The sequence below is a fragment of the Cinclus cinclus genome, chromosome 1, assembly GCF_963662255.1.
Source record: "Cinclus cinclus chromosome 1, bCinCin1.1, whole genome shotgun sequence".
NCBI lineage: Eukaryota > Metazoa > Chordata > Aves > Passeriformes > Cinclidae > Cinclus > Cinclus cinclus.
Genome location: NC_085046.1, coordinates 25,241,736 through 25,258,840, shown reverse-complemented (window position 1 = coordinate 25,258,840; position 17,105 = coordinate 25,241,736). Strand labels below are relative to the sequence as shown.

Below are 17,105 nucleotides of genomic sequence, written 5' to 3'. Positions count from 1 at the left end.
TAGTTCATGAGCCTGAAGCAACTTCAGAGGGATCAGACATGCTCGATTAGGCCCAGAGCGCTCACTACCCAGCCGGACAACATGCTCCCCTAGGACTGGCCAGCATCAGGAGATGACCCTGCCAAAACCACTGTGGAGATGGAGAGGATACTCCAGATGGGACTGTTCAAAGCAGGAGCTTCTGTCTGAAGCAGAAGACAAAATGTTTGGGTTTAAGCTGGCCTTTGAGAACACCCTTCCTCCAAGGAGTTCTTAACTACCTGCAATTCCCCGAACACGCACGCAATATCCGAACAGCTGAAAACAACACCGAGGTATGGCAGGGTTACAAGAAGTTCTGTTACACCTTCCTAGTTGCAGCAAGGCAATCTTGATGTAAACTTTTATTTGTGCACTAGTTTAAATAATTTATACAAGATTATACAAATATACGCACTTGACAATTCAGTGGTTCTACAGCAAACAAATCCAATAGTACCCAAGAAAATGGGAAATTTCGAATAATGATGGTCATTACCAAAACATACCCCAAAAGATAATTTCTTCAAAAAATCAAACTCAACCCATGAACAAATGTCATTCTTCTTTAAATCCCATTTCCAAAAGCACTTTTCATGTTCCACAAAGCTTATATGTAATAAGAAGTGAAAAAGTTTATATATATTTAAAAATAAAAGCAGGTTTCCAGCAACTGAAATGATGAGCTGGTTGATGAACTAAATGCTCTTTTGTTCAGTTCTGCATGACAAATATCAGATGCCACTTTGCAGTAACAACTATATTTTAGCATACTGTTCTATGTTTATCAAGAATTTGTCTTTTTATACTAACAAGGTTATTATTTCAACTGATGTTCTATGTCTCTATGACATATAATGCTTTTCCAGTTTCTCTAAATTGGTAAAGTTCTCCTATGAATTTACAAAAATATATTCACCACTGCAAGGAGGAATATTATGTTCCTAATGGCCAGAATTATTAATTTAATTTCCATGATTCACAATTATTCTACTTAATTTGAGAACTTGATAATTCCTTTGAGTAAATGTGAAGTTCAAATACTGAAATCTAGACTGGAATGAATTGCCTAAATAATACCAAGTGCTGGATCTTAATTTAACTGATTCTGTCACAAGCGAGTTCATATGAGTATTTTTGTGGCATGTAAGTATTTTAATAGAAAGGTGAAAATAAATCTTTGTTTCATTTTCACTGTAAATATCTGCTATTTTATTTTGAAAACTTTGCTTCTACACTCTAACTTATAAAACTTAAAATCTATACAAGTTCTTCTTTTCCTGAAATTCCATAGAACCGAACAAAGCACTGAGGCTGCAGTAACTGGAAGTTCACCATCCCCAGCAAGAATATCACATTAAGGGAAACTACTTTTGTCCAGTAGATAACTACAACATCAATTAATTATACTGCCCAGATCTGCAGGACTCCAGTTGCAAAACATCCTGGCTCAGATGTACATCTCACACTAAAACTTTGCAATTGGTTGGAACTAATTCATACTTTCACATTATCAGAAGGCAAACTACTCGTTAGTTACGATGAATTAAAGATTTCTGTATAGGAAACAGTTTTAAATTTTGAAATAAAAAGGAAGACTACAGGCCACATATACACACACACCACTCTCAGAGATGGAAAAATTGTCACACACACCTCTACTATACCAAGGGACTTGGCAATAATAAATATTGAAATGGAATTGGAAAGAGACAGACAGACAGACACTGTTAGTACCAAGATGACATATGGGAAAAAGAGACAGGATTGGTTAAGCAAAAAAAAAATGAATCACCACAAAAGGACAAGAAGTCCAAACCAAACATCTTCAGTCACCTTGCAAATGTCTAAAACTATATGGCAATGGAAAACAGGTTCATACTTGGTACAAAAACATTTTCAGAGTAAATGGAGAAGAAGATATAAGTACATCATATGCAGAAATATTCTGAAAAGCCCTTGCCTGTAAAGATGTATCAAACATACCTAAGAAGTTCAGGTTTGGAGGCACACAGTAGAGAATCAGAAAGGAAACACACAACAAAGACAGTCTATTATACTCACACATTTACATGTTAGTCATAATGATAGTTGTGGAAAGAGATGACTTATATAAATGTGTGACATTTGCCACTGGTACTCACCACCCTAATGCTTCTATGCAATTCATTAACATTCTAGCTACAGTTTCATACTTCCACAACTCAAATATATAAATAAGATATTCAGCAATATCATACAGCCCAGCCTTCTACTATTTCCTTTTCAAATGCACAGCAGTGGGCTTGACATTATTGCCATCTAATTAATAGCAGTGCTGCTTTTATGATAGATGACAAGGAAGGCTGTGGGTCATTCAGCCAATGGAAGGTGTGAATGTGGTGAAAACATCTTCTGAAGGACATTCATGCTTCTTAAATGAGCTGCTATGGAAGTTTCATCATGTGTGCAAAAGGAAAAAGTCTCCTACCTGTGGAGGTTGACTGTACATCGGTCTGTTCTCTGGAAATGAAGTTTTACCCTTTGAGTCTCTACTTTGATCATCAGCTGTGTCACCTACCAAAGTAAAAAAAAAAAAAATCCAATCCTTTAAAATTACCAAAATCCTTCGTATTTTACATAGAATAAGAAAACCTCTTCAGTCTTACTAAAATCAAATTACACCCTGAGGAAGGGGGACTCTGAAGCCGCATTTATACTTACAATTTTGAACATGAGAGAAAATGAGAGAACTGAGAAATTTTGAATAGAAAGGGAAAAACGTAGAGAAGTGATCTGCAAAATCCAGGAACAAATCTGTATCGATTATTTAAAGGAAAAATTCTTGGGGAAAAAAGGGAGAAAAGAAAAAAGCAGGGCCCCTATTTTTGTATACTTTGGGACCATTAAATTCTAGCAACTAGCAAAGGAGATGTATGTAGTGCAAAGGAGATACCAGGTGCACATCCATCACATCCCAATCCAGTGTCAGGCTAAAAACACTGTTGCTCTATCCTCATTTGTAGCCTCATTTCCACACAGTTGATATCTGTGCAGAAAGAGAGACAAAGCATTCTGAGAAATGGCCTGGTTTTGACTGTATGGGGACGAAGACTGCTTGGTAGGCTGGGAACTAATCCCCTCCCATTGCACACTGGGGCTACCTTTGCCCAGGATTTTACAGAGAAGACACAATTCAGTTTATCCAAAAAGCTGCAGCTGGTACTGATCTAAAGATAGGCAGATCACAACAATAAACTAGAGACAAGATTGTTTTCACGTTTATTTTTAAGACAGAAGATACATTATAAATTTTATTTAAAAGGTAGAGGTAGTAAAAATAAAACAACCCAAAATCAGAATTTGTTTCTCAGATTTTGCAAAACAAACACCCACTCATCCTATCTTCTCCAATTTTCTTTGTCAATGGATGAACATTCTAGAAGCTGAAAAGATTTTGCAGAATATCTCCTTCTGCTGTTAGTACTAATCAGTAAATAGTTTGTAAGAGCAGACTATTAAGATTGAATATTTAGTTACAAAATTTTGGTTTTTTTTTTAATTTCAATTCATACTGCTTTCTGTAATGGCATATTTTGGAAGTCTGTATATTTAAGCAGTCCTGCAGAACGAATTCAAAATGTAAGGGTTCAAGTTACTGTAGTTTAACTTCTTTGGTAAATCAGAGGTTCTGCCTCCCCTGTTCCATTTTCTCTAGAGGTTTACTTAGAGCCAGTAAGCCAGGCAGAAGCCTTTGGAAACAGCAGCCAAGCTTCTACCTGTGTCCAGTTAGGCTGAAAAGCCAATAACACTCAGGTTCATGCATGCTTGTTCCATACTGTCATGGCCTCCCAGATCTAACTGCTCAGATTCCTCAAGTACAACACAATATTTGGTAAAGTTTTTTATGAAAACAAGCACTAATATCTAATTTTTGTGTCTGCTTTTAATACCCAAATATTATTCCAAGCAGGGTATGCAGAGAATCATCATCATCTTGGTCATGGGTCTTTGGTGCCTATTAATTTCATTAATTTCTACATCTTCCAAGACCTTTTTTTGGAGCTGAAAGATGCTTCTTAGTAAACTAGTAATTCTCTACATAAAACATTCCAAAGCACTTGTCCTCACAAGAGCTATTAAACAAAAAAAAGGGTGTGGAAGAACAAAGAAGATGGGGATTCAGTTAATCTTCCATTCCACTCCCAGTACCTTGAAAAACACAATTTGTAAGCACCTAAAAGACCACGAGGTAAATAACAGCCATGAAAATCATTAATGTTAAACAATGTTTACATTTGTAATGAAGTAGAGGACTGCAAACAAAAATTATTACAAGTCTTGTAAACACACCCTGCCTCAGGGAGGTGTAAAAATGGTTAACAGATACATGAAGAGGGCAGTAAGGCATATTTTTGGTACACTTAATGTGGATGAGACTGCAAACAGATTTAAATTGTTCCAAATTTAGGCTAGATTAGTTTCTCCAGGAGTAAGGATTTCAAACAACCTAACGAAATGGTTTCTCTTAACAGCGGTTAATCTCCAAAAAACTTCAGAAATAGGTTGAAGAAACATCTGTTGTGAATGGTTTCAATCATGCCAAGAGAAGGAAGATGAATGACTTTTCATGTTCCGATCTCTTCCTACATTCCATGATCAGTGAAAGAGGAAAGACTCCACAGGATACCCTTTCCCAAGATCAGGTCTCTGAGCTGTCTGAGGAAGACTTGTGAAGGAGACTGCAGTGAGTTGGACAATAACTCACCAAGCGTGTACGGGCAGAGCTGTGCGGGCAGGCGGTACCAACGCGCTTTGGGTGAAGTTGTGTGTTTGTATAAACACACTGAAAAAGTTACAGCAGGGATTCAATACACACAGGAACCAACGCTCTACTCCTTGTCTTTACAAACCGTTCCTGAGAAAGCATTCAGAAGTTTTTATATGAAAAAAAAAACCACTAAGAAAACACAATTCATGTGTGTTAATGCTATCCAGAATATACATTTTTCCTGTGATTAGTTTTCCTTAAGATGAAAAGAGTCTTGGTTTGTAATCAGGACCAAAATTTCAAACATTATCACAAGAAAGGAAGAATAATAAAATTAGAAATAAGTGAATTTTTTTACTCAGACCTTTATCATCCAGCTCCCAAAATTCACAAACTCTTAAGGAAGTCAAACACAGGAATACCTGTAGTGTTTCACAGTTGAAATCTCCTTTGTGAAACTGCACTTCAATGCAGAGGTTTTCTTTTTTTTTTTTTAAAAAAAAAGGTAAAAAAACCCCTGAAACCCCAACATCTTGCCAAATTTTCAGTCATAGGGTCCTTCAACGATAAGCCATGACTTTTATTATTTGAGTTACTGGAGTTAAAACAGTGATAGGCAGCTGTCAAAAAACAAGCTGTCTAAAACATCCAGTAGGATGGAACAGTTTTCCAGATAAATTGGTATTTTCAGTGTAGTTCGTTCACTGGGTCCTATCTCAAATATTCAAACAGATTAGCCATCCTTATTTCTACTAGCCAAAAAATTAATTAACTGTGACATACCTCCCCAGTTCTATCAATTCTCAACCCTATAAAGCTTGCCATAGCTGACTCATCATGTTTAGCCACCCACAATTTTTTTTTGTTCAGCTTGCCTTGGTTTCCCATTGACCCACAGGCTAATCTCTTTCCTTAACTGGACATCATAGTTTGACTTTCCTCTTCAAGCTCAGCCTTTAAAATGCTTCCCTCTGGTCTGGGTTTTCCTCTTCTCCTCTGCAACCCTGCAATCTTCTCTTCCTACCCACCTACCACTATGTGAGAAAGGGGGATGATGCCAAACACCAAACAGACAGACATCTGTGACAGGGCAGACCTTTGGGTGCAGGAACTATGTGGGTTATTTTGAGCACTTCAAACATTCTGGTTGATAGCTTTTGACTGGGGAAAAAAGCCAAACAACCAAACCACTCCTCCCCTCCAAACACTGGGAGAAAACATCCCCAAACAAACCCAAACAAGTTACCTTACACAATCTTGATGAAAATACATATACAATCATATTTTTCCCAAACCAAGCAACTGAAATCTGTCCCTGCAGAAAGATCACAAATACATGACCTTAGTGGAAAGGGTGCCCATAAAGCCTTTCATCAGAACTGAAATTCATCAGAACTGCAAATATGTTCATAGATAAGGGCAGAAGGACCACGGTAATCACCTAGCCTAAACTCCTGTAAAAGTATAGGCCATAAGATTTCTTGAATTAATTTGTTTGAACTAGAGCAACTTTAAAGCTGTATTTTAATCAGGAGATAAAAGACAAAATAATTTATTTTTAGTAGCACTTGGATTCTGACTCATATATTCCTTGGTTTAAGCATTGTGCAAATTTCCGTCATAAAACTCATCTAGAAAATAAATCTAAGTCATATATCAAAAAATGACATATACTGTTTAAAGTCTATAAGAATTAGAAATGAAGGGCACTTCATGCAATATGGTTTAAATATCAGCAGCATGATCTGTAATATGCAGTACATTACTGAGAAAATTTATCAGGAAAAAAAAATAATCATGCTCATTGCTGTAAAATATTCCCCTCCTTACCAATGGGAAAATATTTAAAGTTTGAAAAGAAAGTAGTAGGCATTTTTTCCTACTGTCCACATAAGCTTGTATTTCAAATCCTCAGTCTTGGGAGGCTGTTTTTAAGTTATATTAAGCCTCTTCCAGGCCCAAATAATCAGTGTTGCACTGAAAGGTCAGAAATAAGCTTCTCCTTTCACTAAACTGATGCTGGATTTACACCAACATTCTCCAAGTTCCACTGGTATCTTTTTCCAAGAACTGCAGCCAGGTGTTCCACAGGAAAGAAATACCTAGTCCAGTCCTCAGTATGTACTATGTATATCCTCCTTCAGAACTCAGGGTTTTTGGTGTCTTCAGAAATCTGCATTCAGCTGCCTATCTGGACTTCAGCAAACTCTCATAGAAAAGTTCACCCATTAGTTTGGCTTCTACTCAACAAGGAAGTGGTGTTTCTATTTATACTCTTTCCTCTTCCAGCATTTTGTTAACCTCAAGCTGTGTAGTCTCTTGATCAACAGACAGCATTTAAAAGCCTAGCCCACCCTGAGTTTAATAAATTAAAACCAATTGTAAATGTATTTTAGAGTCTTCTATAATGTAGAATGCCATTTGTCCTGGTCTGCACAAAACTCCTGAGAGACTCTGAAGCACATAGAACACAGCAAGAAGTAACTAGCTACCAAATACATGGATTTTCAAATGTCACCTTCAGCTTCAAAAGGAAGACAGCTCTTTTCCATTATACTTTAGTTAGCTGCTTAACTCCTTGTTGCCTGTCATTATCTTCTATATCCTGCATGGAGATGGCAAGAACAAAGACTATTCTGGCTTCTACTTGACAGCAAAAGGACAAGAAGTTTTAAGAGAGGATTAGTAAGATCTGAAAACAGGAGAGATTGGCTCTGTGGAAGCATCAAAGTTTTACTACAGTTTTTTTTTTTTTTTTTTTTTTTTACCTCTTAGTTACTCATAAATCTTCCCCTCTCCCTGAGATAAGGAAGAAAGGTCAGACACAGAAATTTAAAGTTACCCTGCTCCAGGATAAACTAGCAGAATTTCAGGCTTCAGTCCATCAATACTGACAGTGCTTTCTATCTCAGGAGGTATTTAAGAAGTATTGTAATTCCCTCTGCATGTCTGCATCTCAGGAGTCCCTGTGATGGCATGTCCATGCAAAGGGGGTTGATAGCACCACTTTTTCAAGTCCTGTTCTCCTCTCAGCCTCCGGGTCTTCCAGCAGGGATGAAACTGTGTTTCTACTAAGTCTCTTCCAGCCCTGCTTGGTTCTCCAGCACTCACTTCCATGGTCTCACATCTTCCACTTACCAGCCAGCTTCTACCCAGTGAGCAAGCTGGGGACCACACTGGGGTGGTGCAAGGGTACCCTGATGGCAGTACTCCAAACCCAGAATTGTGCTGATTTTATGGGATTAAGACAACTAACAGAAGACAGGGAAGATGGGGAAATCTGTCTTAGAGAAATCTGCTAATGAGCATAGAAGGACTGAATGGTTTGGGTTGGAAAGGAACTTTAAAGATTATCTATTCCAACCACCCTGAATGGATTGTACACAATAAGTTGTATGTAATTTAACACTTTCCACTGGTGAACAACAGATCATTCAGTGATCCATCTGAATCAAATAAGGCACTGGCCAGTTGCAGTCCTCTTCAATGGCACAGATGGGACATTGATGAATAGTTGGCGCCTCCATTTTCTTAAAAGCAGGACTATCACTCTGTCTAGTATTAGTGCTATAAAACTACTTATTAATCTTCATTATCTTCTACGTGTACATGGCCAAGACATAATAGCCTTATAAGAATATATATATAGTTGGCAAAACAATGAAGTCATCCTAGTTTCAGGTCACCTCATCCTGGTTTCATATTAAAGCTTTTCATATCAACAGCAGTTTCATTTCAACAAGCTAATAATATCCCCTAAAAAACCCAATATATCAGCAGAAAGATTCTCCACAGCTGCAACTTCCAGCAAAAACAAGAGTTTAAGAGTTTATACTGCATAAGGGTGAGTGAGAAGGAAGTCTGTGTAAGTTGATGCTAAGGCAGAAGTCTGGTAAGTGTTTGGCAGATTTACATTGAGTTTCGATAGTGTATTAAGAGGTCCTACAAATAAATCTTTGATTGGGAGTAGAACTTAACCAGTATCTTCTCTAATTCTCCTATGAACCACAAGAAATATTTATATAAACCCTGCAATGAGAATCCTGAAACTGATTTCTTGAAACTTGTAAAAGGCAGGGGGGGAATTGTAACAAGGTAAACATTATGGTTTTGCATTTGCAGACATGAAGCAACAAGGTTCAGTCCTTTCCCAATTAAGAAGAACAGCAAATCCAGCTACAGCACATGCCACTGAAGATTATGGGAGTGGCACTCCACATTGCCACCCAGTCTGATTTTGGTATCCCATCCTTCTGCAGGCAATCTTAATGTAGAGTCTCCATTTTCCTAAGCAATTCTGTAAGGGTCGTCTCAACCTGCGTCACACTATCAAGATCACAGTGAAACAATACATTAAGAACTTCCCAATGAAAAATTTTGTTTCCCCAAACAAAAACATCTCAGAAGACAGCAATTGAAAAACAATATGAGAGGATTAAAGGCTCCTGCAGAGTTTCCATATCCCAGATCTACATGTTTTTAAGTTTGCAAAAAGTGTTTTATTTCTGTGCTTTTATTTCCAACTTCTTAAAAGTTTCACTTCTTTCAAAAGTTTCCTGAATCCTACAACAAAGAACCCTTAGAGTTTAGATCTAACTCCATCTCCAACCTCTTCACTGAGGCTAAACCATTCCAACTCCTCCAAACCCCATTGAAAAGGCTTTTTTTTAAGAGGTGCCCCACTCTTTCAGAAGGCTGACGAATCCAAACCCAAAGTTTTGCAGTAAAATTTTGGTTGAAAGGAGTCCTGGAGATCACACCAGTCCAACATGCAGTTCAGCGAAGGGCTAACTTCAAAGTGAAAGAAACTATGTACCTCAGGTTGTTTGGCTGAATTTTAAGGCTCCAAAGAAAGAGCTTCCTCAGCATCTCTCATGTCTCAGTTATATCTATCCCTCTACTGTTTGTAACCTCCAGGTTCACAGTCACATTCAAAGCAAGCTGTAGAAGTAATTAGTCCAAGAGCCAAAACCCCCATGATGAAATGTTATTTTACTTTGGTTTTAGATTGTGAGACTTTCATGACAAGCATAAAGAAATTCCAGGAATTAATCTCACTCTGTTTTTCTGGTGTGATGCATCCATGCAAGTACTTTTCATCCCAGCCTTTCTCAGTAATCCACCACAACACTGAACCCCCTCACCACAACATATCTTACCAGAGATCTTTTTTCCATTTTGCTATTTGGAAATTCTGTTCTAGAGTTCATTACCTTAGCTACTGCTGCACCTTTTTATCGAGCTGTGCTATCAGAGTAAGCAAGTGATGTGACTTACCAGCTACTCAATACAAACTTAGGACTGCAGCAATCAACAATATCGATCCAAGTAAGGGCTTATGACATGTTCAGTCATTTCATAAGGAAAAAGTTCAAAGAAAAAGCCAACTAAGAGAAATGTACATCCTCTAAGTTTTCTGACCCAAGATTTGTGCTTATCTGTGTGTTTGTGGGCCAGTGCCTCAGGGAAACCTCAAACTATTCACTGCTCTTCCGATGTTCAACTGATACTGTGTGGATAAGCCCCCAGCATATCTATTGTATGTTGGTATTTATCATGAACATTGGCCCTAAAAAAACCATCAGCAAATCTGCCTAGTAGGCATAGATCAGATGCCATAGACCAGTCTCTTCATGCATTGTCACAGTTCTTGACATTCCTGGAGAACCTCTAAATCTTCCTGTTACTTCATCTGTCAGTTAAGCCATTCCACATCAAAACAAATGTAACCTTCCAAGGCCAAGTGAATTGCACTTCTCTGGGGAAGCATACCAGCTAATCTACTTTCCTGAAAAGAAAAGCTTTATAAACTGATTTGCTCTCTTTTTATTTTAGACATAATCACTCAGTGATACCTGATTGCCACAGTCATCTAGACCAGCTCAATCATCCCACAGAACAAGTACATTGTTCTAAGACTAGGAATAAATAAAAAAGTCCCTTAAATTTCTAGATATTCACAACAGTTTAATGTTAATTCGTATAATCCCTATTTCACTCTCAAATCTGCCTCCTGGTAGTGGAAGATGTCTACACTTCAAATAATACAATTTTACTGTATCAATAAGCTGTTATGCAACAAGTGCAAAGGAAACCTAAATTTGCAAGCATAATTTTTCTTCCAGGATTACAATCTCCCACTAGATCCTATTTGCTTTTCCAAGGGACGGAGATAAAGACAACATTGTTTCCCTTTATTTGTTCTGTTTCTTTTGCCTAACTTTCTCTTGTTTACCTTTGGGAGAATATGACAGTCACGATCTTCACAACCCTTCCTGCGTTTTCTTATTTTGCTTTGTGAGGATGACAGAAAGTTTAATCTCAAAACAATAGAAGTCTTTACCTCTTCAGTTCCTGATAAATGGTAAAGGGTTTTGGGGAAACATCAGTAATAACAACATACTCAGAGGAAGACAATAGTACAGCTCACACAGAGTAGTGCTGGCAAGCAACCTCCTCTTTAACATGTTTTTAGCAGCATCATTTCCTTGTCACTAGTTAATCCAACCTATAAAACCATCTCAGATTACATGCTCAGTTGTTTTTCAAAGGTGAATATCTATTTTAATATTCCATTTTCCACCATGAAATTAACATTACTTCAGTATCCTCACTTAATTATGACATTAGGAGTCCCTTCCTCCTGTGTTATTCATTTTATGGTTCTAGAAGCGACCCTCTCCAGAAAGCAAACAGAACACACTGGCGCCCACTTTGATGAGGACAGAGATTTGCCTAGCATTTAAAAACCAGCTGCATGGTCTGCCTGTTCAGTGTCTTGGTTACAATATGCAACTTGCATTCCAGTAGGTCCAACATGCACTAAAATTATTTGCCTGTCAAAAACTGAGGTGCTGATAGCCTCATATTTGCATATGAAGCTTGATGCATAAATGTAAATTATAATAGAAAACAAACAATGTGAATTTAAAATGGTTTCCTATGGAATTAGATTTACATGACCGATCTTCTGTCCTTCATAATATAGGAAAACATTGTCAAATTTGGTTGAAACTGGCAAGGAGATAGAAGATTTGGAGATATTTAGAATTTACAGAACATAACCATCTGCAGCTGGGTAGCAAAAGGAGACTAGGAGTAATGCCCCAGATGAAGGAAAAACCCATTGCTCTGTTATTGTTGGCCTGCTTGGTCAGTTGGCAAATACTGCTGTGGTTGGTCACTGTGAATGAAGGGAAGGCAAGGGAGGCCACTGTAATAAGCAGGGAAATGCTCAGGGCTGTTCTAGCAGAGCAGAAGGACTAGGAAATCCTCAAGGAGATCCTTGATAAACTATTCTAGGAAATGCTGTGTTTTATTCTCTTGATAGCATTTTGGCTATCTGAAACCAGAAATACTCTTTTTATAAAGAGGAAGAGGGGGAAAATCCCATCTAAAAATTTGCAAATCAATCAGTCCACTCATATTAGGGCCACGATGCACTGAGATGAACTCATGCTCACATATGGCCTCATCCCAATAACCAGCCTTCAAGTGAGCAGCTGCCTACAACATTCAATACAGTTATTATGAACTTCTTGTCATATCTTCTAGAAACTCTGAAAAGTACCAGAAAGCTGAGTTAATACTTCGTAGGAGAGAACTGGTAATGGGACAGAATACTCCTTTAAGATACCTTTTCCAAAGTAATAAACATTTCATACCCAAGTGCTACTCTCCTCTCAGAGGCATGGAAACCAGACTAATTCTGAAACAAAGTTAAGCAGAATTAATTAAAAACATAAAGACCACACACAAAATTATATAGATGCCCTAAAACACACTTATGTCTGCATGCCAGACAGGCACAATACAACTGATGCAGGAAGTTAAATCACAATACCTACAATTCTATTAGAAGGCTTAGAAATGCTGTGGTTCAAAAAATATTACCTCCCCATTTTTTTTTTTTTTTTTTTTTTTGAAGCTACTTTCTAGACAGCAGCCTGGAAAAATCTTATGTCACTGTGACTACATAATGTCAATTCTGAGCAGAAAAGCTTATGGTACAGCCACTACTGCTTTTGAATTTCTGAAACATGCTTGCAGACTTTTCTAAACAGCATGTTTTTGGTTTTTTTCCTCTAAAAATTATAAATTCTCTGCATTTTTTGTAGTGACAATAGCAACTTTATAAACATACCTAAAATTGGTACAGAGATGCTTTGAGCATTTTTAAATGGAAAACCTACATCCAGAAGCATTCTCAACAGATTATTCAATAACAAAGTGTCTCTGCTTCCATAACTCCTTGAAAAACTACTTCTGACTTACACAGTTAATTCTGTTGTATTAGCACCATCTTCTGATCCCAGACTTACAAAGGGATCTCAAACTAATCAACCAAGTCTCCTCACAAACTAAAACATAAATCCATTTAACATGTCCTCGGAAAGGACATAAACCTGCATAGTAGCTGAATTTTGGATACCTCTGTCATGAACAACCGGCTCCACACTGATGATTACAGGACTACCTACCTAATTCTATTTATTTATTTATTTATTTATTTAGAGCACATAGGTCAATAATGTGGATTAACTAGGATTAAGGTGTTATTTTCTGATTATTTTTGTGCTTTAAGCTGGTTTAGTATTTCTAGGAACTTTATTCTAAAGCCAGATTTGTAGAAGAAACTATACCACAGAACTTCTGGATTACTCTTGACTTCTGTGTAAACAGAATGGAAATGTTCATTTCAACATAATGCTACTAGATTCCTTGGTTTTAAAGGCAACAACATAAGTAGTATTAAATATTAACAGATTTTTAGTATGTCTGGTTTCATTATTTTAAAACCCTTCTAACTATTCGATTTGCATTTTTGCATTACACAAACATAGCAGTGCAGATCTGTTAGGGAAAAAATATTTATCAGCACAAAAAAGAACTAGAATAATTCTTTAAAAGGACCCAAAGAGCAGGACAGAAGTTATTTTGGGGAGGAGAAGAAGAGATTAATAAAAACTCTTGAACAAAGGAATGTGCTTTACAAAGCCTAAAACAGCCCCACCACATTGAAATATCCATTTACAAAGATACAGGAGCAACAGATGTAAAAGTACAGCTGATACATTTTTTGCCTGTATCATTCAGTGAAATGCCCAAATGTTTGCATGTACACCAAAAAGTGACATTAACACTGCCCACAAAGCAAAGAGAAAAAACCATAACTGTGTAGTACTTGAATAATTAATTTAAAAGAAAAATCTGCCAGGACTTTGTACCATGTTCTTCTTATTTTTGGAGTAACTGAAGAAAGGTCAGAGCAGCTGTTTTATTATCAGTTGTTCATGATGTGAAACTGAGGGTTACAAATGCTTATGTTAAGTTATGCCTACACTGCAAATCAGTGCCTTCCCTAAACTCTGCATTGAAATGGAATTTTCTATGTAAATCTGAAACATTTCAATTTGTAAAAAAAAAACAAAGCCAAAACACCCACATAGAATCATGCCAGCTTCAAGAGCACAAAGGCAGATGGGCAGTTTTCAAAAAAAGAGCATTTCTTTTTTCCTGAGATGGCAACCACCCACCCACTTCTGCAGAGGCCCTGGGCAGCTGAAGGTGTGAGCCACAGTGGATTTCAAACTCTGCAGCCAAGGTTTCAATGGAACTCCAGGCTTATGGGCACTTTTAAGATCCATGGTGATGTGTAAACTACATTAACAGAGGCTACCAGATCTTCTGATAAAAACTTCACAATGTTCAAAGATGAAGGACCACACTCTGCCTCAGGGTTTCAAGCTTGCAACACTCAGTAGACTGGAAGTACAAGAGTTTCTGAGTTCCTCCCAATGCAACAGGCAAATTGTCCCAGAAACTAAAGTACAAAGTTTTCAAGGTTCTGTGGCTCCTTATCCACTTGCTCAACATAAAGCTCCCAGACAGGTCCACCCTGCATACGTAATTTTTCTGCAGAACTTTTTCATGCAATAACATGATTAGAATAGAATAAGTATCTGTTTCAAAACACAGCACATCGAAAACAGACAAGGCCACCCTACAAAAACAAACTGCGTACAGCTGGTAACTCCCTTCTGGCTACTATTTGAAGAACTGTCAGTCAGCCTGTAGTGTGAACATTATTACCTAAGGGTGAGCTTTCACAACACAGCTGAGTCAGGCTAACAGCTCAGTGCTGCCAAAAGGAGCAGTCCTGCCTCTCCTTTCAGCAGGGGTGCTCCTGCTCTTTCCTTTGCGGTGGCCCCCAGATTCTCTCAAGTGCTTGTGAGCCACCCGAGCTCACTGAACTGGCTAACAAAAAGATAAAGACATACTCGCTATTTTTCTGCTAGTTTCATGGGCTAAATCAGACACCTCAAATGAGCTGGCAGAGCTGGCACATGGGTGATGGAAAGTAATCCTGCTTCCAGGAGCAAGAAACAGGGTGACTCTTTCTTCAGACTGCTAAGCTGCCCTGTAGAAGCATACCCTATCATAGAACCAGTCTTGCTTTCCATCATGAAAAAGCAGGAGGCAATATTTCAGACCTAAATGTAGTCTTCACTCCAGACACAAGACAAATCAACATGGAAAGTTTCAAAGGTGTACTAGACCTCACATATCAAAAACATGAAGAAGATCTTAAACATAGGGAAAAGAAACCAAAAAGTTATTATATTAGGAAATGCTCATTTTTGTTATTACCAGTAGACTGTAGGAAATGAAAGATTTATATATATTCTTAGTTTTCCTCCTTTTCTTCCTAAGGGTTCAACTTCTGTTTTCTCCCCATGAGAAAGTTGCATTCATTTTCACTCCATCAGCCCCAGCAAATAAGAAAATGAGCACTTACTACACAATGCTGGACTCCTGTGTTGAAGGAGCCCTCTGTGGATGCAAACAGTATCAGTCTGGATGACAGCTCTTTTGGGACTTCCATAGGCTGGCTTGAAAAAATACCATGGATAAAGTAATTTGATGAAAAATCTAAAATCTGGCTTGGTCAACACAAAGAATCCATACAAATATTTAAATTTATTGCAGGTATTAAAAAAGTAGGTAAGATCATACAATTCTTGTAAATTCTGTTTAAGGTGCACTGACCTGAACCCTGAACACGAGGAATTTTGTGAAGATGAGACCTGAAACATTCATATTGATATTATTCTCTATTCCTAGCCATGCTCCTTATCACCTCCTGCTTGAACTCAGTACTCGGAGAAAAGCACACACCAATAATGTCACCTTGATGTCTCCCTACAAAACAAGCCAATGAACCAACCCATCCTATGCACAAAGGGCTGTGTTACCACATACTGATTCAACTGGCTGCAAATTGGCAGATGAAATTCCAGGTCACAAAGATCTTACTCCTGTATCGGACTGGCAGCTGCTATGGTACATGAATGATTTTTCACAAAACAAGAGAAAATTAAGTTTCCAGTATGCAGTTACTTCTTTCTGTATGCTCTACTCAGGAACATGTCCTGTATTCAGATCACACTGCAATTTGCCCACAATCATCATGCAGCCTGATATGTAGAAAAAACTAAAAGGAAAAAAAATCCAGGGCTATAAAGAACATGGTACCCTTTTCTTCCCCAAAGACACAGCTTCTTTCTGGAAGACAACTGATTTCATATCTTCTTTCATATTTCCTTCATACCTTCTTTAAGGCGAAGACAACAGACTTAGTGCCTGGAGTTTTACAAAAACACTGCAACAGGGCAGAAAATGTACATGGTTGCCAAATGCTGTCAAATTATGTGACCTGTCTTTCCTCTCCACTCTGAGTGGTTCACTCCTGCCATCCCTCTCATCCTGCATCATTCTGAGGGTAGTCTGGTTCCTTGGGGTGTCCACTCCTCTCTCTAAACCACAAGAACCATTGCTCCTGGCTGAATTTGCTCACATCTTAGTCCTGGTTCCAGACTTGGTTCCAGACCCGGCTCCCTATCAGATATCTGAGCAATGAGACACTCAGAGCCCACTGAGCAGCACCAACGACCAAGGATGCATTTCCATTCATTCCTCCCACTTCTGTCTTCCCTCTTGCCATAATGCTCCACCACTCATGCCCTTCAAACCAATTCACCTTACTAGAACAGCATAACACTAACCCAGAAGAATGTCCACAAAATATGAGAAAAATTAAATAGCAAAAGAGTAGAGTCTGAAGCAGAACAAGGGGACTGGCCCTCCTTCGGTGACAAAAGATCAGCCCAGCTACATACAGAGCTAGCCTAAGACAGGGTGATTTTCTCAACAGAGCAACTATTTTTGCATGCAATACGATCAGTCGTTTAATTGTTGCCTGAATAAAGGTGATGTTGTGTGAGACCACGAGAGCTCATCAAATCACTCAGCACCGCTAAGAAAGGGAATTTCTGTT

At 38.1% G+C, this 17,105-nt stretch overlaps 1 protein-coding gene across 2 annotated transcripts in view; it reads right to left on the bottom strand.

Annotated features, from left to right (window-relative positions):
* UMAD1 (UBAP1-MVB12-associated (UMA) domain containing 1) overlaps positions 1-17,105 on the bottom strand; it is a 79,230-nt gene that overhangs the window by 16,168 nt on the left and 45,957 nt on the right. For both annotated transcript variants that reach the window (XM_062495206.1, XM_062495197.1), the window contains exon 3: positions 2,489-2,574. In XM_062495206.1, coding sequence (XP_062351190.1) covers positions 2,489-2,574 — 86 coding nt within the window. The remainder of the gene's footprint in view (positions 1-2,488; positions 2,575-17,105) is intronic.